The sequence below is a fragment of the Cololabis saira genome, chromosome 16 (assembly GCF_033807715.1).
Source record: "Cololabis saira isolate AMF1-May2022 chromosome 16, fColSai1.1, whole genome shotgun sequence".
NCBI classification, from domain to species: Eukaryota; Metazoa; Chordata; class Actinopteri; order Beloniformes; family Belonidae; genus Cololabis; species Cololabis saira.
Window position 1 is genome coordinate 13,022,661 of NC_084602.1, and position 23,572 is coordinate 13,046,232.

Genomic DNA, 23,572 nt, shown 5'->3' on the forward strand with positions numbered 1-23,572 from the left:
AAACAGTGTGTGGGTTCTCACACAGGGGGAAAAAGCTGCATGAAAAACTTTTATTTCGAGATAAAAATATGTTTTATTTGTGAAACATGTAGCATGTCGTCTTTATGTACACACACACGTACATACACACACATCCCCCATAGGAACGTGAGTTTAGTCCAAACAGATTAAAAGGTAGATAGGGGCTGATGGGAGGGGCTTTTGGGAGTTGTAGGTGTGCTACAGGTGCGCTGAGTGAAACTGTAACTGAAGTAAAGGCTTTTGAAGTCTCCTTGTCCTCGCCCTGCACGGCATTATACATATATTTATTAGAATAGAATAGAATGCCTTTTATTGTCATTGACACATGTACAGTGAGGTATTCATACATGGAATGAAACTGGAGCATCTCCCTCTTTAGTGCAACACGTAATAGTAGAATTTACAGCCCTTGACTTTGTTATGTGGGGGTCAATGATTGACGACGCCTTGACTACGTGTACCACGGTTGCTTTTCTCAGACCAAAGGATGCAAAGGCTCAAAGGGCCAACTATGGAGGAATCAGGCTTTGCCATCAGGGAGCGGCCACAAAGTCATAATAATTTCACAATGCATACTGGCTGCTTAAATATTTCATTAAAACGCAAGAATTAGAAGACTGAATTTTGCTGCACTGGATATCGTACAATATGTCTTCACCTTTATTTTTGACATTGTGCCGCAAAGTGAAAATAAAACATTAATTCCAGGAGCGATCCTATGGGGCAGCTTTAACCCCTCCTCCAGTAGTTAATAGTTGGAACATAGCCATAAAAAAAGATAATAGACAAACAGAAGATGTTCTTTCAGGGACTTCGACAGATTCACGTGTCCATAAGCCAGAGAATCATCATAGCTGTCTTCAACAACAGGCTTCACCTGTCTCATCTCATCTTCTATTTAACCCACAAAAGGTAAGAAAGCTGCAAGCTCTTGCTCTGCTCACCTGTACTCTCTATCCACAGCTTTTGAGTAGAAGAAGGCTTTTTTTTTTTTTTTTACAAAATACAGCTATGTGACACTGTAAAAACAGGAAAATCAATGGTGTGGAAACATACACACAAACTAGCTTTATGTTGTTTTTTCTTTTCTTCCCTTAATACTCAGGTACCAGCAATGACAGGTCTGGTTTCAATAGGAGGCTGATATTAGCAGAGTTCATATTTGAGGGTAAACTTGTATTCTCCTTAATGTTTAAGATCATTTTATGAAATGTTGGTGCTAATATGATCCAAAATTCTTTATAGAATTCGGCTGGAAAGCCATCTGGGCCTGGAGCTTTATTATTGGGCATATGCTGGAGAGCTTCATGGAGTTCTCCCATTGAGAGAGGTGAATCTAGATTCATAACCTGCTCATGATGTAACTTTAGCAGGTTGATATTTCCAAGAAACTGATCAATGGATTGGTCTGGTGGATCAATTTGTGATGAGTAATTTACAGTAAAAATCTCTGAAGACTGAGTTTATTGAACAGGTATTATGAGTGATATTCCCTGATTGATCCTTAATGGATGTTATAGTTGTTTTTTCCTTGTTTACTTTTAATTTTATTTAATTCGATCTTAGCTTTCCTTCTTGTGTTCATCTGCGGAGGCCCGGTAGGGTGCTTTAATTTCACATTCTAATTCCCTTATTTTCAAATGTTCCTTCTTTTTCTTATTTGAAGAGAAGGAAATTATTTTGGCCTCTCATTACTGCTTTTCCTGCTTCCCACAGAACAATTGCTGATGTTTCAGGTTAGTCGTTGTTTTGCAAATATATGTCCCATTCTTTTTTTTTTTTTAATTAACAAAGTCGGGATCTTTAAGTAATGATGCATTAAAACTTCCAATTTCCGGAAGGTGGTATGATTCCCTTCTTCACCAGAGTGAAAGAAACTGGTGCGTGATCACTGATAGTAAAAGGAGGGATTTTGGATTTTGAGATATCTCTCATCAGAGAGCTGCCAACTAAAAAGTAATCTAGCCTGGGAATATGAGTGATGAACAGCTGAGAAAAAAGTATAATCCCTGAGAGTTGGGTGGAGAGAACTCCATGCATCGCAAAGACCAAGATCATTCATATATTGCTTAATATTATTTGTGGACTGCCAACTCCTGTGACTACCTGCGTTACTGAGCCTGTCCCCTCCAGGGTCCAATACCAGGTTGAGGTCTCCTCCGATGATGACTGTGTTGTCTAGGTGATCAGAAAGTGAGGTGAAAAAAGAGTGGAAAAATGAGGAGTCATCAACATTTGGACCATATACATTAGCAATACATTAGTTCATATTTTGAATGCATAAAACTAATATTATAAATCTACCCTCTGGGTCTACATGTGTGTCCTTTACAATACAATTCAAATTAATAAGTTAATAAGAATAGCCACCCCTCTTTGTCTGGAGTTGTAACAGGCTGAAAACACATGAGGAAACTGTGCTGTGATGAGTGTATCTACTGTTGTTTTAGAGATGGGTCTCCTGTAATAAGACTGTCTGCCTGCAGGGTTTTTAGTTGATTAAAGAGTTAGTCTCTTCTCTCTGGAACCAGCTCCATGCACCATAGCCTAGGGGTTTGATGATGATGGGATGACGAAATCGTACTGTCCAGCTGGTATACCAGCTGATTTAGCTGCTTTAAAGTGGACATGAGATGCCCATTTCCAGCCATTCTTGTCTTATGTAAGATTCTTCCTACCCGTCATCCCTCTAAACACTTTGTAATGACTTTTGTCACAAGTAACGCCAGTTGCAGGACTCTGCGAGACTCAGAAGGCTCAGAAATACAACAAGACTTCGTGAATCTCTTTAAAACTTACGAAAAAAAAAAAAAAAAAAAAAACTTATGATAACATTCAAAATAAGAACTGATCCTTGCAACAGTTTAGGTATGACCGAAGTCCAAAAATATGCAAAACCATGTCATTTCTACTTCAAACAATTGTTCTGTGTCACTTTTTCAATTAGGGGTTCAATGTAACGTGAAGTTAGTGGGAAAACCTATGAACAAAAGAGGAACTAACTTTGAAGAAGTAATTGATGTAAATTCTAGACAGAATTATGGGAAGGAAAAAAAACGCCCATTCAGCACTAACATTTGCGTGGGTTAATGTTTTATCAATTCCGAGGTAAGGTTAACACTTTACACTGTTGACTCAGCTTTATGACAGTCAGAGAGTCACCTAAACACCTTACAGAGAATTCATTCAAAACTCAATGCTACTTACAGTAAAAGCTTATTTTTTCATCATAATTACTTTAATAATAAGATTGCCACTAGTTATTAAGATGCAAACCTGACTTAGGACAGTTTATTTCACACAACTTCAACTAACGTGACGTTGGAAAGGTTCCTAACCATTAGAAGTTATTAGAATAAATATTTCTGTTTAACCACTATACCTGTATATGGTTTATTTATTTTTCCATCATACAGGGAGTGGTTGTGGTATTGAGGGTGAGGTTGTCAGAGTTGCTCTGTCACTGTATAACTGTCCCTGAGCAGGACACTTGATCCCTCACTGCTCCATCTGCAAATACGCCTGGATGAAAAATGATGGCTGTGTGAGGAAAGGTTACCAACATGAAACCTATGCTTATTTCTTCAACTATACTCTCATTTATGAATGGCTTGGGCAGCTACATATCTACAGGAACTGCTTCGTAGTTGCCATACAGACTTGTCCAATGTTGGTGTCTGTAATTACGCCCCCTCCCCCCCCAACATTCAACAGCAACACAGGCAGTTTTCTGCAGTGCTGTAGCCCAGGGGTTCCCAACCTTTTTTGTGCCGAGGACCAGCAGAAGTATAAACAAAAAGATCAGGGACCGGTTGACAATTTATGTCAATTTTAATAAACATTTTAGAAAAAAACAATGCATTTTAAAATGCAGGCTATCATTGTTTACTAACTTTACAATGGTTTCAGGTGCATATATTTATCCACCAACAGGTGGCGACTCATTTTACGAAAATAACAGCCTATTTCAATTGCCAGACCGCTGCGACACTTTGCCAGCTGCTTTTCCCCCCAAAAGTTCGAGGCAGATGTCTTTTGCAGCGGGCAGTATTAGCTCCTCTCCAATTGTAAAAGGCTTTTTAGCTTTTGCAATCCGGTGAGCAACGAGATATGAAGCCCTCGTTGCAGCGACGTTAGCTGATGTTGTGGCCTTTAAAACTTGCTTCTGCAAATCTAACTCAAGTTTTTTCCTTTCGAAAAAATCCACTGGTTTGTCTTTGAGAGAAGGATGTTTTGTATTTAAGTGTCTTTGGAGCTTGGATGGCTTCATTGCTTCGTTGCCGAGCATTTCTCCATATAAAATACATAGTAGGTTTGGCGCCTCCAAATCGCCAATTGCAACAAATCCATATTTTATATACATAATGTCGTACTTGCGATTAAAGCTTTTGCTTTTCTTTTTGGTAGGATTTTCCACTTGTTCATCACTATTTCTTTTACTCGAACAACCAGTAAAGAAACGGCTCATGGAGGTTTGCTGAGGTCCGCTCATCTCTGCAGCTGACTGTATAACCTGCATACAGCACCTGTGCATGGCGCTGTTCAGTCCAGTCGGGTACCAGAACTTATTGTCCGCCAAGCCATGACAGGGCTGCCACTCAAAGAAACACATTTAGATTTATACAAATTTTGGATGAAATTATATGACAAAAAAATGCTTCAGGTGAAGAATATGGTGTAAAAGTTAACTTATTTCAATAATTCAACTAGTATATGGTGTAAAAGTTAATCTATTTCAATAATTCAACTAGAATTTGGTTTAAAAGTTAATCTATTTCAATAATTCAACTTAAAAGGTGAAACTAATATATTACCTAGTCTTATTACATGCAAAGCATGATATTTTGAACCTTTGTTATAATTTTGATGATGGAATTGTTTATTGATTTCATAAAATATTCTCTAATTTATTTTTTATTTGGGGTTTTCAAACTGTGAGCCATAATCAGAGAGCAGCGTCTTGCTGCTGCTGCAGGAAACTGCTGCACGCAGATGCGTGACGGACACTGGCTGATTTATGGTTCCGCGTTGCAACAACGCAGAGTTTACGGGGTAGGATATGCGGGGAAGCGAACGTACGGTGCGCGTCGCACGCGTACCCATCGCCGTACCCATCGCCGTACCCATGCCGTCGATTTAACGCGGAACCATAAATCAGGCTTAACGCGGGCGCATTGTCAGTTTTCTTTTCGTCTTTTCAACTGAGCATGCAAACACAAACTGAGGGTGCAATGCTTGCTTATGCACCATCGTAGAACCGGGCCTGGCATAATATATGTCCGTATTGGTTCAATACGGAACTTTTAATTCCAATTCCCAAGCCCTACCTGGAAGTGAAGCCCGAGTCCTCCCCGCTGTCTGTCACACACATAGAAGGATCTGGGCACAGACCCAGCAGGTCCTGTTGTCCCGCCACAAAGATTTTGCTGGCCTTAATGTTTCCTGTGTTTTATTTTGTTATTATTGATCAATTTAGTGTTGATGTGTGTGTGTGACAGACAAAAAAAAAAAAAAAGGCTGCGCTGAGACGTCCTGCAGCGCAGCTGTCGGCAGAGATTGTATGAGGTGAAGTGAAGTGAGATGCCTCACTCCATTGGAAAAAAAACGTCTGGTGAGAATTGCCGACAATTTTGATTATCGCTTTTTTGTCGACAACGTCGGCGAATCGTTGCAGCCCTAATTATGATCGGAGCACAAGCCATTCCACGGCCCGGTAGTAACGGCTCTACGGACCGGTACCGGTCCGGGGACCGGGGGTTGGGAATCACGGCTGTAGCCTACAAGCCCACCCTACAACAACTTGCGGTCCCTTAATCGTTTGTGCATTCAACCATGTCAGCTGCTGAACAAAAGCACCTTAGAGACGCTCTGGATCTACAGCATGGATCGTAATGCAGCCCCCTCAGCGTCTTCCCCTTCAAGAAAAAAACGAAACCCCATCAGATTCTCTGATGTCACCTGCGGTAGTTAGGTTGGCTGAACTGGAATAAGGCTAAAGGTCCGGACGGTGTCAGCCCAAGTGTCCTTAAGGCGTGTGCAGACCAGCTATGTGGGCTCTATAGTACTTCCTTAACCCTTAGAAGCAGACAAGAGATACTTCCTGTGTTGCGAATGATCTCATGAATGATTTCATGAACTTCAATAAGATAAATTCCATTAAACTAACAATAGAATAGAAGTTGTTTTTTTTCATGAACTTATCATGAACTCAGTCATCCGCTTTCTGTTTCATTTTGAGTCAGTTCTCTCAGGTCACCACAAATGTTTAGATTGCTCTCATTTGTTCACATAAGATAATATCAACTCAGAGTGTGACACATAGTGTCATGACAATACTCTGCTTTGATTCCTTCAGAGAAAAAAATCTACTTGAAAGATAAAGAGCCTCATGTTTTCCATGATCTCTTCGCAGATTTGCATTTCTATGATAGTGACAAAGCACTAACTTTCGAATTTCAAATAGCTCAGGCACAGAAAAATTTAGTCAGATTTACGAAGTACTTAAGTTTGACACTAAAGTAATTCACATTTAGATGATTACAGCAGATTCTAAATGAAAAAAAGGGAATCTTGGCAACCATATATATTCACTTGACTCCTGAACAATAATGCGCAAAAGTGATTTAATGTAATTTTAATCTTAATATAATTGTAACATACATATGAGTATAAGCTTGATTCAAAGTGCATTAAATAAATACTCTAGTGAAGGAGTTACGAACCATTTTTAAATAAGTGGATGACCCTTGACTGCATCTCTATTTCTACAAATCTAACTTTTCACACCTGTAAAAGGAGAGCTCTTCATTTTTTTACTTATTTTTTTAAATATGTACACATTTTTGCATAACGGATGTATTTCAATTACGTGTACTTTTAGGTGTGTACTTTGTTTTTATATATATTTACAATAAGCACAATTTTGTAGTAGTGAAGCACACCCAGTGTCCCTCCAGGCTCACACAAAAAACCATCAAAAGGATGTCCTGCTGATTTAAGATCAATTAGACATCACTGGATCATTGAGAACCATTGTTATTCTGTTTTAAGGATACGTTGTCATTTTTGTTCATTTGATGTCACCGCTTGAGTTTTATAAGAGGGCATATTCTGTTCTCTTCTCATTGTCGCTGCACATAACCTGAGTGATAAAATAAACTTCCTAATGCATCCAAAGTGTTCTTATTGAAATGTTGTGACTTGTACATTGACCTTTTATAACAATAATGAGACACAATAATCGTAAGAACACATACAAAGTACTGCTTGGGCTCAGTGATTGCCTGCAGCAGCACAGTTACCAAGCAACATTTAATTAGAGTTTGAGAAGTCTGTCAGCTAGCCAGTGCATGTATGATCAGATTCTGAAAACTGTCATTTGTCATTTTTCTACTGTGTATTGTGACTAACAAACATAGTCCTATGATTCTGCATCATCTGACCTGATATGAAGACATCCCCATAATCTGACCACTGCCTGCTAACTAAGCCACTAAATCACTATGACTGTAGTCAGAACTCACATTAGCCACTTGCTAATTACATTGTTGACAGAAGTTACAACAGGGCTTTGGGGGTGCTGCAAGTGATCACTGTGCTCAGACAGTGGCACTGCAAGAAGATGAGAGTTTGTTTTTCCTTGGAGTCTACGTCACGCTGCTCTACTGCACTTGTCAACTGCAGAAAAGGTGTCATTTTGTTCTACTATTGGTTGCACAAATCATTTTGAAAAGCACAACGAAACTCGCTAATTTTACAGAAAACCATAAACTTGCAAGGCAAAACTTTCAAGGCAAACAAAGAGACGTCTATGGTTACAAGCTACAGGGTGGAAAGGTTTTTATTAGTTCTTATCAGGGCTCTGTCTCACGCAGGTTCACGCAGGTTCACGCGCTCTCACGCGCTCTCACGCGCTCTCACGCCACACATGGCATTTCTCACGCTGAGAAATTAATTTCACCGTCATTCTAACAGCCCATCTTACAAACGAGTTAAAGGAGCATGAGGCTCCTTTTAAGAAATGAGACTCTATAGCGCCACCCTTCACCACGACGGCTGTCGGGGGTACTGCAGCCAACAGCGAAGCCGGCACGGGAGAACGGGGAGAACGCACATGCAGCGTCATGTGACGTCACATCCGCAGGACAGCGCGGGAAATTCCGGCCCGGAATTGCAGCACATTTTGCAGCACACAGCCTGTTCAAGGCAAAGGAGAGATACACTAGAGGGCTCATTCTTTTTGGTTTGGAACACACACAAACACACACATACACACACACAGGGTCAGAATAACCACTGCCGTTCAAGGGGCCCGTTTGGGTTAAATGTGTTATTTAATATAGCATGAATGTTGTGACCTGGCCTTTTAACCATACCAAAAGTTAGAACCAGGACACACGGGGAGGTTATTATGGTCCCCGATTGTGGAACAGCCTCCCGGAGAACCTCAGGGCCGCAGAGACTGTTGATGTTTTTAAAAAGAGCGGGAGGATTAGATGGAGATGGGGCAGTCTCAAATGATTTAAAATATTGCACAGTGTATGTCCAGCTTTACAGGTATGGAACAGCATGTGAGCTGGCTCCATATTGTTATTGTTTTTGATGTCGCAATTACATGACTTCACACAATACACGCGCTGGGTGACGCCTCCGCTCCAACGTCAATGCTACGGCAACCCGTCAGATCAGTCAATGATGTGGCCCAGTCTGAACAGAGCCAGATCCAATATGGACACTTGCTAAAAACAGTGTGGACAGTCAGCCCTGAAAATCGGATATGAGAAGGAATCAGATATGAATCAGATTTGCCTGCAGTCTGAACGCGACCTTTGTGTAGAATTGTTGCCTTACAATAAGATATCAGGAAATACCAAGTATTTTATTTAACTTTTTTATACGTTTTTGTGGCTCTAGTGGCCTTTATTCAGAGTTTAGACAGGAAGGGGGAAGAGAGAGAGAGCATGAGGACGACATGCAGCAAAGGGCCGCAGGCGACCGCTGCAGGAGGACTGAAGCGTCATTACATGGGCCACTTGCTTTAACCACGGTACCACCCAGCGGCCCATAGCAAGTCTTTATAGTCAAGTTGAAAGTCAGAAAATGTGTCGCTCTTCTCCTCAGTGTCAGCAAGCACTTCTGTTATTGGTCAACGCATGTTGCGTGACACTGGCATCAAGTTATTTGCATAGGAGAGATCGTGGGCAGTATCTAGAGCTACAGATCAGTCCGTGTCGTGACAGTTTTCATAAACAGTTTCAACAATCGCCTATTTTTTCATTTCATATCAATCTTAGTCACTCTGTCAATACAAAATCCACACACAGTATTACATTGTGTTTTTTTTTTATAAAAAACATTTTAGTTATACACATGATAATGGAGACTTTTTAAGAAGTTCCTCTACAAGGTAAGAGAAAAAGGAGAATATATTATCTCCATGGAGATTAGAATCTACTCAAAGTTTTGTTGGAGATTACAACACACTTGAAGTGTTGTCATTAGAGGTAATTTGGACAAAGTGTAAGTTTTGTTTTGTTTTGCTTTATTTTGAATCAGTAAAACAGAAGAACGTTGTATTCTGAGGCCAAATATAGTTTAGTATGACTCATTATTTTAAACACTTTTAGAAAAGAGTAGAGGATTTATGTAATTTGTAGCAATTTATAGTTTTTTGTGTTCATCATGGTATATAAAGCTCAAGATAATTCAGTTTAGACAGATAGACCATTCCTACCTTACATTTAGCAGAAAAGCACAGAAAAATCAAAGAATTTTACAAACAAAAGTTGTATTGTGTCAGACAGCCATATTTTCATTTGAGCCTGGAGAGCAACGAACCAAAGTGCCAACGAGTTTTCACTTATGGTAGAATCAAGAATCGTGTGTATTTTCAAATATATGACAGGAATACACTTATTGCTTTAAAAAGATTTGTATATTCTTCTACAGCAGTGGTTCTCAACCTTTGTGGGGTCCTGGACCCCCTGTAAAGTCTGTTAGCTTTTTCTTTTCTGGTGGCTCAGAGTCTGCTATGTTCAGAACAAGCTGTCTTTTTTTAATCGTGCCATCATTGTCTACTTCTTTTATTCTTCTTCTTTTACTTTGTGTTACTGTGCTTATCGTCTTCTTCTTTGTCTTGTGTTTTACATTATTGCAATTTCAAGCCCTTTGCAAGTAAATGAGTGTTCCCCCAACAGCTTCTTGCATTTATTTCACAAAAACACATTTTTTGAGAACTGAATGGCTACTGAAACACTAGGGGTCTCATAATTTGAAAAGGATGCAGATTCTGTTACATTTGTATTAACAGTGTCATGCAGTAACTTCCGATGGCTTAGCACTGTTGCCTCACAGCAAGAAGGTCCCCGGTTCGACTCCCGGGCCCGGCGGGGTCATTCTGTGTGGAGTTTGCATGTTCTCCCCGTGCTTGCGTGGGTTCTCTCCGGGTACTCCGGTTTCCTCCCACAGTCCAAAAACATGCGTAGTAGGTCAATTGATCATTTTAAATTGCCCGTAAGTGTGAGTGTGAGTATGACTGTTTGTATATACGTGGCCCTGCGATGGACTGGTGGCCTGTCCAGCTGAACCCCTGCCTCTCGCTTTTTAAATTTTTTTTTTTTTTTATTATCATAGACCCACGGACCCTTTGCAATTACACCTCGGACCACTAGCGGTCCACGGACCCCCGGTTGAGAATCACTGCTCTACAGTATATACCTGCTTATACCACTATTGTATCTTATTGCTATGAAGTAAATGTACATGTCACATTATTTGAATAAGATCATTTTGAAAGCTTATTTAGTCACTTAGGGTACATGTAGTGATACACTTCCAGTCTAACTGGGTGCTAACTCGGTGCAGAGAAGGGATTGACAGCAAATGAGCCTCTTTTCCTCAATGTTGCCGTAGCGCTTTTAGAGAAAAGTCTCTCAGCTTTGACCTACAGTTTCTTTTAATTATTATTTTGTCTTTCTTTTTTTCATGAGCATGGAACTAAAAATATTAAATAGCGATAGCATGTATTTCAGAATACAGACAAAATCTGATTTATATAGGGATGAGATTAAGGGGAGTAGTTGTACATAATTCAAATAGTTTCAGCTCAAAAACGTAATTTATCTTCATAGTCACAAGGTTAAAAGTCAGGAGTGTGAACTGAGATAATTGATATTCAAATAATTGATTAACTGTATTCAAGTGAGGAACAAGCTATATTTAAATGTTATGATTCAATATAAGAAAGCTTACATAATAAACTTGCAATTTATTGGCTACAATCGTCATTAAATCATTATTCTGGTTTTTCTCTATGGTTTGCCCTTTCCAGGAGAGGAACATGTCATCAACATCTTTTGACAAGATCCTGCGACCCATTTTGGCCGCTATTTTTTTTCTGGGATTTTCTTTCACTGCCTTTTTTATGTATTTTAAGCCAACCACTAGCTGGTTATATGACATTGTAGAGTCAACAACATCCACAGTTGAAGAAAACAAGCCCTTCTTCACTAAAAGTGCTACAAATGTTACCATAGTGCTACTCTGGTTTTGGCCCTTTGGACAAATCTTTGACCTGAACGTCTGCAGCTCACTCTACAAAATTGAAGGATGCTTCCTCACAGCAGACAGAAACTTTTATAATCAGTCGGATGGGGTTGTCATGCATCACAGAGAGATCTCCAGTGACCTTTCCAACCTGCCGCATCTCCAGCGACCACATTTCCAAAAGTGGATATGGATGAACATGGAGTCGCCGTCACATTCGTCCATGATCCCTGGAATGGATAACTTGTTCAATCTGACTCTCAATTATCGCCGCGACGCTGACATTGAAGTTCCTTATGGATCCCTAATAGCAAGAGAGACTGAAGAGAACTTTGTTCCACCTACAAAGGACAAGGTGGTTTGCTGGATTGTTAGCAACTGGGACGTGAGCCATTTGCGGTCAAAATATTATTTCCAACTTCAAAGGCACATTGCTGTTCGTGTATATGGGAATGCCTTCAATAAGCATCTTCCTGATGAGGATTATGTTTCTACTCTGGCCAGCTGTAAGTTCTACTTGGCTTTCGAGAACTCGATCCACAAGGACTACATGACTGAGAAACTGTACAACCCGCTCTCTGTGGGCACAGTTCCGGTGGTTCTCGGCCCACCGAGGAAGAACTATGAGAACTTTCTTCCAGGAGGTGCTTTCATCCACATTGATGACTTTTCTTCAGCCAAGGAGCTGGCTGAGTACCTGCTGCTCCTGGACAAGAATAATGAAATGTACCTCAGGTACTTTAAGTGGCAGCGGTACTTTAAAGTCAAGTCAGTCTATTTCTGGGCGGAGCACACATGCAAGGCTTGTGATTATCTAAAACGACAAAAGGCGTACCAGGCATTCAATAATCTTAACAGGTGGTACTGGGGCTAATAGTGCTATGAAAGAGGAGAAGCTGCTGCTGAGACTGGGGGTCTGCTGCTGGGAGAAGGTGCTTGCACGTGTGAGAGTGTTTGGTGAGAATAAACAGTTTCTGCACGAAAACTCCGTGTCCTCTCTGTCCTGTCGGTCGGGCCCCCGTAGCACTCGCCCTGCTACATGCAGCTTTTCATGGTTCTTCGTTCCCTTCAACCTGGAAGTTGAAATGTTGGCACCCTCTCTTGGTTCTCTCATACAACAAGCAAAGTTCATAAGAGGAAGCAATCAGCTCATTCTCCAACCTTCCCGACTGAGATTCGTATAGATTAAGAACCAGTTGAAAAAAGTATGATAAAAACGAAGTAGATAAACAGAATTACTGGTAAGAGAAGAGGAACCAGGAAACATTGAAGAAAAAATATTATTTTAAATAATAAAAGCTTAAAAACAAGAAATAAAGAACATATATGAAAGGGAAAAAACTGATTTACATAGATAAAATAAACAGATTCTTTTAAAAAAAATCAATATGTACACAGATAAATTAACAACTTATTTATTTCGGCGTTTCTTTAAATAACAGGATGATGCATATCTTTAAAAAGTTTACACTCCTAACTTACTCGATAAAGTCATATATGATACAACCTCAGACATGTATGTTGATATTTCTTTAAATATTTTATAGGATGATGTCATGTGAATATATGGTAATCGGTAACATCTTAAAGTGAATACTAAGTTAAAGTCATCATGTGTGTGAGTATTTTGTTCATATGTGTCTGTTAATGTATCTGGGCCCATTTCAAGATCAAAAGTTTGGCTTAGATTGAGAGTTTAACCTATGAAACCTGTGTGTGATGTCAGACAGTCCTGTGACATCCTAAACCCCACTATCCTGTTGGTTTTTTTTTTGGGGGGGGGGACTACTGTTTAACCTGCTGCAGGGTTTCAGCTTTTCAAATAAGTGTCACATCAGTCAGTAGAGGCCTCTTTTCCTGCCTATTAGCTCACCAAGACACCAGTTTTGTTCCTATTTGTCCTCTCTCAGGCTTATGCAGGGTGTTGCCCTTAAAGATTGACAGAGACGTAAATATTTATAGAGCGCTCTTTATCACATAGGACCGTTCACAATGTGCACTCACGCTCAAAATAATCGCTTTAAGGATAATGCATGACTAGATTTAGCCTGCTGGATGAAGACTGGCAATGCTCTGAATGACATTTGGTCATTGAGAGCATCTGGCCTGTCATGCATCAACCTTCATGTGCTTTTATTGGTGCTGCTATGTCCGCACTCAGAGAACTTGCTCCTCAGCCGGTTCATCGGAGTGCAAACCTTTCGTGTGAAAAATAAAATGAACGAGAGAAAAAGAATAACTGTGTTGCGGTAATTTTCAGCTGTCCTCTAGACATTAGGACACCCATTTTCCAACCCTATTTTAAACACGACACACAATTAAACTGCACGTTTTCATCTGCACCAAACTCTTGTACACTGCTGACTTTAATTATAGCATTTAGGTGATTTATGAGTGAGTGTTTTCACCTGCAGGATATCATTTGTAGCTTTTTTAACCTTGTACTCTCCGTCTTAGCCAAATAATTATATTATTATGTAATATCCAATTGCTGCTTATTACTCTTTGTGACAAGTCAAAATATGGTGCCAGCAAACGAAATTACTTAGATGATTATTATATTATTTTCTAGTATTTGTTTTTGCTGCAGCAGCATTTATTTCAGCTCATTAGATTATAAACCCAGTTTAATAGCTTTAGACTCTTTTAGTTTGGACGTTTCCAGGAGCACCTCGAGTCCTGACTCCACTAGAGACCCAGACAAAAAAAGAGAAAAGAAATGACAACAGTTTCCTGATGATTGAAATGAGAAACAGATTGTAGTGAGTCGTCCAGTGGAACAGTTTCCTTGTAATACTTTACCTACACGCGTAACCACACTTTCCGGAACATTACATCCTGAAACAGTAGTGTACTTGTGTGTTTTATGGCTTCACTGTGGACCCAGCAGGATAACACATTTTCAGAAACATATTCAAATTAGTTGAGCTTAAAATAAACAAAAATATTCACTTATTCATGTATACTGCAAAAACGACAAGACAATGTGTTTTTTTATTATTATTATTATTACCTTTATTTAACCAGGACATTTGTCATTGAGATTAGAAATCTCAAAGTGTCCTCAATGTTTTATCCAATCAATAAAATATATTAATGAATCATTAGCAGCTGATAATACATAAAATGATCATTAAAGCAAGTAAAAGATTTAAATAATCAAGTCAATAACAGATGTAAAAAGACCAATAAAAGTCATGAAGATGTTTAAAAGAATGAGACAAAACATCCACAGCCTGTTGACTTACTCCAGTTTGTTTAACTTCCTCACAAAAGCAGCTACTGGGACCAGTTAAGTTTCAGGTCTTTTTGCATATTGTTCTGAGTACTGGGAGCAGCGCGACAGCTCATTTTTCTATTTCTCTACCAATCTCTGGTACAGATAAAAGGAATAAATCCTGAGACCAAAGACTATGCTCATTTTTACATGGCTGTTCATGTTACTCAATCACACAGCAGCTCTGTATGCAATAAGACAAAGCATACATACAAAGTTGGTGTAAAGCTATGCAAATGTATTGTTATGCAAAGTTTCAAAGCCGTGCCATTGAAAGTACTCTGATAAGACACTGGCAAAATGTCTTGATAAAACTAAACTAAAAAAAGCAGAGGTTTTATTTAAAAGTCTCTGTGTGGGTTACAAAAATGATGTTTAAATATTTGTTTTAGAGACAAAGCATGAGAGTCTTGTAGCTGCTGAGTTGTGTTTGTCACTCGTGAAGTATGTAGGTAAGGTAAGTTGGTCGTTGAAGCATATTTCAAGGAGAAAAAAGCTGGCAACAGTCACTTCTGAACCTTTGAAAATGTTCCCACAAATAACCATACTGCAGACTTTGTCTTCTAGCATAAGGGTGCATCCTCGCCACTGCTGTTTCTGATCTGCAAAGTGCAAATGAAGCTCCATTCTGAGAAAAGTATCAGGTATCTCCACTCCTCCAACCACTCCCTGTTTGTTTTTCCGGAAGTAAGCAGCTAGAGAGGATGACCATAAAAAGTGACAGACGGGACTTACTTCCAAAGAAACTGCAACGGGAGAACCTGTCTGACAGCTGAGGAATCATCCGTTTTGTTGAGCGACCGGCTTCCCCCGCCTCATCCTCCAGTAAAGACACAGAGGGGTAAGACAAGACAAATTGCACGATCCATCCTCTGCTCACCTTTATGCTTCCTTTGCCTCATTTAAATAGAAGCCGGTTTTGTTGGGAAAAAAAGGTGTGGAAACACACACAAACTATCTGTTTATTTGTCATGTAACTTTCAAATGCTGAAGCTTTGTCTAAAAAATAAGTTCAGTGAAGTTCAGCAAAGTATGTTGCAATTATGTCTGCTTTTCTTTACTAATATTAAGAGATGCTGTTTAGATGTCATTTCTCTATAAATGTTAAGACATAGTCTAGCTTTTTTTTTCTCCATAAAATGTTATTAAACCTATTCAACATTGCAGTTGAACTGAAATCTTTCTACGTATACAAACACTGACGACTGATGCCGGTTCTCTTGTTTAAGACAGAAACAAAAGTGACTTAACTCAAACACTGGTTTGTCTTGTCATGACTTTTTCATATTAAGTTTGTGGGACTATTAAAAAAAAAATACTGCATGCTTGTGAAAAAGGATATAATCTAGGATTAATTTGTTAAAATTATATATTTTAACTTATAGAAAAATATTTTTTAAAGTGAGATGACCAAAATAAAACACATTTTCAGGATGGGGGGGGCGTGCTTAATATCAGAGCTTAACCTTTGCAGAGCTGAAGTGCCCTGTGAGCTCAAGTTACTGTCCCGTCAAACCAGTTTACAAGCTGTTGTAGCGGTGTGAAGCTCTGGTTCAGAGTCGTTTTGGTTCCAGGAATTTGATTTAATTTAAAAGAAAAACAAAGGAGGGTATATTTCGGTGAATCATTATTTAACAGATTTAATTCAATTCAATTCAACTTTATTTATATAGCGTCTATTACAACAGAAGTTGTCTCTAGACGCTTTCCAGAGACCCAGAACACATCTATACCCTTATATACATATAAGTGTGTGTGTGTGTGTGTGTGTGTGTGTGTGTGTGTGTGTGTGTGTGTGTGTGTGTATGACATAGAGTTCTATGTGAACTCTAAAAGTTTTTTATTCTTCTCTGGTGTTGTTTTTAGCTACCCTGCCCTCAATTCTTTCTCTCTACCATTAAGGAATAGATCCAACCGTCTCTTCCCTCCTCTTCCCCCCAACCTGTGCCGTTACTGGTATTTCCTGGATTTCAGCATTCAGTCAAAACCAGGTGTGTATAGCAAGTGTGATAAAGGAAACCTCACAGTTAAGTGTTGTAGTATTGAAATTAGAGCAACCTGTTTTCAACTGAGGTGAAATTGTTATTAAGAGACCATGATGTGGGATAAACAACAACAAAAAAACCCTTAACTTTCTTTTATGGCTAGTTTTGATATTGAATTAATTCTGATTCTTTTCTGTGGTTTGCCTTTTCGTTACAGGAATATGTCAGTGACAGCTAATCACAAAACCCTGCGACCCCTTCTGGTTACCACCATTATTCTAGGAGTTTTTGTAGCTGCATTTTTAATGTATATTAAACCATCCACAAGTATGATCTATGAGTTGGCCAAATCAAAGGTTTCTACAGTCCAAGTCATCCAGCCAAATTCAACCGTAGTGCTTGTTTGGCTTTGGCCCTTCGGGAAAACCTTTGATCTCAGTGTCTGCAGCTCTCACTTCAAGATCGAAGGTTGTGTCATCACAGCGGACAGAAGCCTCTACAGTAAATCTCATGGGGTCATTATTCATCACCACGATATCTCTGCAAACCTGTCCAACCTGCCACGGACCCAGCGACCACCATTCCAGAAGTGGATATGGATGAACATGGAGTCACCGACGCATTCGCCCAAGCATCCTGGAATCGGGAACTTGTTCAACCTGACTCTCAATTACCGTCGGGATGCTGATATTGCGTTGCCTTATGGGTCCATCATAGCAGCAGAGACCAAGAATTTTGTACCACCGACAAAAGACAAGCTCATCTGCTGGTTTGTGAGCAACTGGAACCAGGACCACGAGCGGGTGAAATATTATGATGAACTTAAGAATCACGTTGAGATTCATGCATATGGAAACGCCTTTGGGAGTCACATATCTGACGAAGATTACTTTTCCACCATGGGCAGCTGCAAGTTCTACTTAGCTTTCGAGAACTCAATCCACAAGGACTACATGACTGAGAAACTGTACAACCCGCTGTCCGTGGGCACAGTCCCGGTGGTTCTCGGCCCACCGAGGAAAAATTACGAAAACTTTGTTCCAGGAAACGCTTTCATTCACGTGGACGACTTTTCTTCACCCAAAGAGCTGGCCGAGTACCTGCTGCTCCTGGACCAGAACATGGCAATATACCTCCAGTACTTTGAGTGGCGACGGCACTTTGAAGCAAGGAAAACCTATTTCTGGGCGGAGCTCACATGCCGGGCTTGTGATTACCTAAAAAGGCAAAAAGTGTACCAGGCATTCAATAGTCTAGACAACTGGTACTGGGGCCAATAGTGCTTTAGAGACAAATACATACCTATACATACAACATCAAAATAAGTGAGGCATCATGACAGAAAATATCTGCATTTGCTTTGCTAATCCGGCACTAGTGTGCACCTTTAAATATGAAAAAAAGTACTGACACAAAGTCAACAGATGAAGTATTTTGTGGAGGATAAATATCAGGTTACTTTATCGTTTACAGCAACAGAACCACATTACCGTCTTATGCAGTATAAGCCAGCAGCTTCTTCGTCAAGTTGTCAAACCAATTTCAGGCCATTTCAGGCAATTGCAATTCTGAACCCTTGTTTTTAAGACAAATTAATTTATTTTTCTAGAATAGATTTGAGGCCAGAATAGATTCTGGCCTCAAATGCTGTACTGAAATTTGTCTGTTAATCTACTAATATGTTTTGTTTTATGTACTGTTGACAGTATATCTCTGCCTCTCCTCTCTCTGTTCTTCATCCTCTCTTTTCTATCTCCCTCCTCATGTATTCATCCATCCAGCTGGCCTTTGTAAAGTCCCCCCTTATGAACCAGGTCTTGCTCAAGGTGTCTTCCCTCTTTAAGGGGAGTTTGTCCTGTTTGACTGTATAAAACAGTGGATGCAGTATTAGGTCACCTGACCCATTGGTTTCTGAAGGGTGGTTTTGAAGCCTGTTTTTCTTCGTACGGGGCACAGCCATGTTGCTTCCCTAAAGGGAAAACACCTACTGTATTTCAAAGTTAGCGCCTGAACCCAGCCGAAATATCATTAGAACTGTCATCAGACATCTACAGCAGGGTATACAGTTTGAGTCGATGGCAAAATCAATAATGACAGCCACATTTAGACAACCGTGGGTTAATACAAACGGCTATTTGATTTGATAAGCAAATCAAAGCATGAGGACGCATCAGGAAGAGATAACAGCTAGCCATTGGCTGAGCAATCATCAATCATTTTAGAAATAAATGTAATGCTTAATATGAACTCTCCTGACTTGGTACAAAAAGATCCCAAGAATTGTCATGGGTGCAAAGTCAAACAATTGAGACTGTTTTTTGGATCAGGCTGTAAATATGTTTATTTCTGCTCTAAAGTTGGACACGTAGGTCAATTAAGATAGACTCGTTTTTGCAGCCACTTGAGGAACTGCAATGAACCTTAGGAAGTTGGAGGCTTGATTTTTCCTTGCCACTGTTTGGCACTGTTTTTCTGCCACTAGGGGATATTTTACCTGTCATTGTTTATTTAATAATTGTTCAGGGGTCATGCTCTGGATTTCTGGAAAACACCTAGAGACAATTGGTATTGTAATAGACGCTATATAAATTAAACTGAATTGAATTGAATCTTGCACTAAATAAAATTGGATCTTATAAGGCTTAGTAACTTTGATCTTTTCTTTGTGTTGCACATATTTATTAACAAATATTTAATGTTCTATTCTCTTTATAACATTTAAGCGCTACATGTATGCTAAGGGAGTCTTATTGATTCAGTGAATATCTCCTTACCATCTGCAAGTTTCCAATCTTGAGAACACAAAAAATCTAATGTCTGATTAATATCTTTTAAATATCAATAGATATGATGTCATCCAATAAAGACTTACCCTAACTTTAGAGACACTTGAAGTGAAAGCATAGGATCACAGGCAAATTTATATTTCATAACTGTTTTTCCTTTTTTCAAGTTAGGTATGAGAAAAAGGACAGATTTTCCAAACTACATTACATAAAAAGGGCTTTATATGTGCGTGATCTTCTGAGTAGAAATGTGTTCCGGGTCATAGTAGACGAAGCGTTCGTGAGTTGAGACGCTGTCAAGCATCATCTGTTATCTATTAAGCATGACATTCATCTGTTCAGCACTTTAAGGGTTTGTACTGCCAATTGCGTTGTACTGGTACGTACAATGACAATAAAGACAATTCATTCATTCATTCATTCATTCATTCATTCATTCATTCATTCATTCATTCATTCATTCATTCATTCATTCATTCATTCATTTATATAGTTCATACATTCACTACGGGTGAAAAGGTTAACCATATTTTGGTATACTGTGATGGTGTAAAGCCACAGAGGTGACACCGTGAGATTTCCAACCTCACAGTGACAGTAATTCAATATTTATTTTAATATAATGTGGCGCTGCCGGCGCAACTTCACATAAAAAAGAATATCCACAGCTTAAGCCCAAGCAGGTAAGATGAATCATTGTAAATCTCACGGCAGCCGATCTACGATGCTTCATTCAAAGAGCAGGTTATTGTTGCACGTCGATTTCATTCTCCGTGAAACGGCGTGGTCTTGTTGTCTAAAGGAGATACAGATCTACAAGACATCACTACGACGCTTTGCAACGCTCTGTTAGCTTGCAGATTAGTTGTTTGTTTGGCGTACGGCAGTGAGGTAATTTCAAAGCGCAACTCGAATTTGACTAAAGAAAGAAAAAAAAGATGAAAGAAAGGAGAGAGAAAGATGGACTATAATAGGTTCATGCATAAAACAGAGAGATGCATAGTAGAGGCAGTATGACAAGTGTGTGTGTGTGTGTGTGTGTGTGTGTGTGTGTGTGTGTGTGTGTGTGTGTGTGTGTGTGTGTGTGTGTGTGTGTGTGTGTGTGTGTGTGTGTGTGTATTATACAATAAAGAGAGAGACTTTAGTGACTGAATATAAATTACATTGAATTGACACTTACTGTAAGCATAAACCAAATATAAGTTGTATTACTTTACATAAAGCATGTACATTATTTTGATACTGATACTTATACATTCATTGATTCATAAATTCATCAATGCATTATTATTTTTCAATCTACAATAAAAATTGAATTTTCTGTCTTTATCTATATGTTAGACTTTACAGGGTTAAAGATTCTAGAAGAAGTTATTTTCCCACAAGCATTGTTTTTAATTAACTGTTGATTTCTAAAAGAGTCATGAAAAGACAATAAAATATTTACCAAAGAACAAAAGTGAGTGCATGAGTGTTTTAAAAAAAACTTTTTTTAAGGTGTGCATTTAGATTAATTGAAAAGCCTTTAAAATGTATGCTACATTTAAAACTGTAAAAAGACTATAACATTGTTTCAGGAAGTTAATTTTCAAATTGAAACCAGCAACAGTTTTCAGCAAGGTGCCTCGCCTTTCTGAAAACAACAAAAGAGCAAAAAAAACAAATGCCTGACTAATGTTCACAAAACTAGTCGGGCCACTTCAGTCAGGAATGTGACAAGCTTTAAGAAGGGATTAGAGGCTGGTTCAAGTGGAGTCAGCCGTTATGTGAATCATGCATTTATGATAATACAATCAAAAAACAAGCTGTATGATCATCAGTCTCTGAGGCAGTGCTGCAATAAAAGCAAAAGTTATTTAGTCGGCTTGTAGCTGCAACAAATGCATCTGAAACGTCATTATGGAGAGAAAGAAATATCTGTAAACAAGATACAGAAGCATCACTGCCTGTTGAAGTTTTTACATGGACTGGCATGTTTTTATTTTTTTCACTCTTTTGCACAAACACAGTTTAAGAACAGTAGCCAACTAGCAGCTCGCCTGTTGATGTTCCAAGATCCAGATTAAAACAGAAAGGTGACCAATCATCTGCAGGGGCTGATCCAAAGGGGTGAAAAATGATTACAGCATTGCAGACAAGCTCAGATTTCTGTTGAACACTCACCTGTTAACCTCCTTAAACTGAGTTCATGATACTCTAGAGCAGTGGTCTTCAACCCTGGTCCTCGGGACACCATGTCCTGCATGTTTTAGATGTTTCCTTGCATCATCACACCTGAATCTAATTAATGGTCGGTACCAGCTTGTCATCAAGGTCTGTACATGTCTGTTGATGACACTATCGGTGCGTCCGAAATCCCGTACTAAAAAGTATATACTAAAAAGTATACTTAAATTCGGCACACTTTTGAGTAAATATGAGTAGTGTGCATGAATTCGGACGTACTATTAAGAGCGCTTACGTCACTTCCTGCCGTAGGGAGGAAGGAATGAGGGAGGAATGAGTATGCATGGTGCACACTATTGAGTATGTTCTAATGTTTCAGACGCACTAAAAATCTTGCACACTCATTTTGCATACTCATTAGGGTGGAAGTATGCAATTTCAGACACAACCAGTCATTTGTATCATGGTGTGCTGAAGCAGGGAAACATCGAAAACATGCAGGACAGGGGTTCCTGAGGACCAGGGTTGCGCCATCTGCTCCGCCATCATCGGTCGCATCAACAACGGAGACGAGAGGGAGTACCGAGAACTGAACCACAGATTTGTGGACTGCTGCCAGCGGAACCGCCTCCAGATTAATGCTGGGAAAACGAAGGAGCTGGTAGCGGACTTCCGCTCTCCGGTGAACATCCAGGGAACAGACGTAGAGATAGTGGACTCTCACAAGTACCTGGGTGTTCACCTGAACAAAAAACTGGACTGGACTGTAAACACTCAGGCACTTTACAAGAAAGGCCAAAGCCGACTCCACCTGCTGTGCAGACTGAGGTCCTTTGGAGTGAGGGACGGCCTCCTGAGGACCTTCTAGAATAGAAAATAGAATAGAATAGAAAGCCTTTATTATCATTATACTGGTACAATGAGATTAGGCAGCAGCTCCATAAAAGTGCACACATGCAAAGACTATGTAAACAAAGACTGTGTAAACAACAAAATGAGAAACAATAAACATAAATATATATACACTATAAAAATGAGTGAATGAGTGAATGGGTGGAAGAATATTGCACTTGAATGGATGGAAGAATATTGCACATAGATGAGTAAGGAATATTGCACATAATGGATAGAGAATAACTGTGTAGTGGCGTTGGCCATCTTTTATGGTGGGGTCTGCTGGAGCAGCAGCATCACTGCAGCAGAGAAGAAGAGACTGGACAAGGTGGTGAAGAAAGCGGCTCTGTCGTGGGCTCCAGACTCCATCCTGTGGAGGTGGTGGGGGAGAGGAGAATGGTGGCTAAGATGTCCTCCATCATGGACAATGTCTCCCACCCCCTTCATGAGACTGTCAGAGCCCTGGCGAGCTCCTGAGACAGCAACATGAAAGCATGGATCCATCCTGCCTTGTAACGGTTCAGGCTGGTGGTGGTGGTGTCATGGTGTGGGGGGATATTTTCCTGGCACACTTGGGGCACGCTTTGTACCAAGTGAGCATCGCGTCAACACCACAGCCTACCTGAGTCTTGTTGCTGACCATGTCCACCCCTTTATGACCACAGTTTGCCCGCCTTCTGATGACTACTTCCAACAGGATAACGCGCCTTGTCATGAGTTCACTGTACTCAAATGGTCACCACAGTCACCAGATCTCAATCCAATAGAACACCTTTGGGATGTGGTGGAACGGGAGATTTGTGACGCTATCATGTCAATATGGACCAAACTCTCTCTTAAGGCAGTTCTGAAGGCAAAGGGGAGTCCAACCCAGTACTAGCAAGGTGTACCTAATAAAG

The 23,572-nt window shown here is 39.7% G+C and overlaps 2 protein-coding genes across 3 annotated transcripts; both read left to right on the forward strand.

Moving 5' to 3' along the window:
* The first annotated feature begins 802 nt into the window (after positions 1-802).
* Positions 803-19,472, forward strand: LOC133462904 (4-galactosyl-N-acetylglucosaminide 3-alpha-L-fucosyltransferase 9-like). Of its 2 annotated transcripts, none has more exons than XM_061744409.1 (4): positions 803-933; positions 15,531-15,683; positions 16,745-16,833; positions 17,045-19,472. In XM_061744409.1, the coding sequence occupies exon 4, from the start codon at positions 17,049-17,051 to the stop codon at positions 18,105-18,107; it is 1,059 nt and encodes a 352-aa protein (XP_061600393.1). In that variant the 5' UTR covers positions 803-933; positions 15,531-15,683; positions 16,745-16,833; positions 17,045-17,048; the 3' UTR covers positions 18,108-19,472. The 2 variants fall into 2 exon arrangements, with proteins under 2 accessions (XP_061600393.1, XP_061600394.1); XM_061744410.1 differs by lacking the exon at positions 803-933 and adding an exon at positions 1,684-1,757 and having other exon boundaries at positions 15,535-15,683.
* Positions 825-12,574, forward strand: LOC133462905 (4-galactosyl-N-acetylglucosaminide 3-alpha-L-fucosyltransferase 9-like). Its single transcript, XM_061744412.1, has 2 exons — positions 825-933; positions 11,351-12,574. The coding sequence occupies exon 2, from the start codon at positions 11,360-11,362 to the stop codon at positions 12,437-12,439; it is 1,080 nt and encodes a 359-aa protein (XP_061600396.1). The 5' UTR covers positions 825-933; positions 11,351-11,359; the 3' UTR covers positions 12,440-12,574.
* Positions 19,473-23,572: the final 4,100 nt, after the last annotated feature.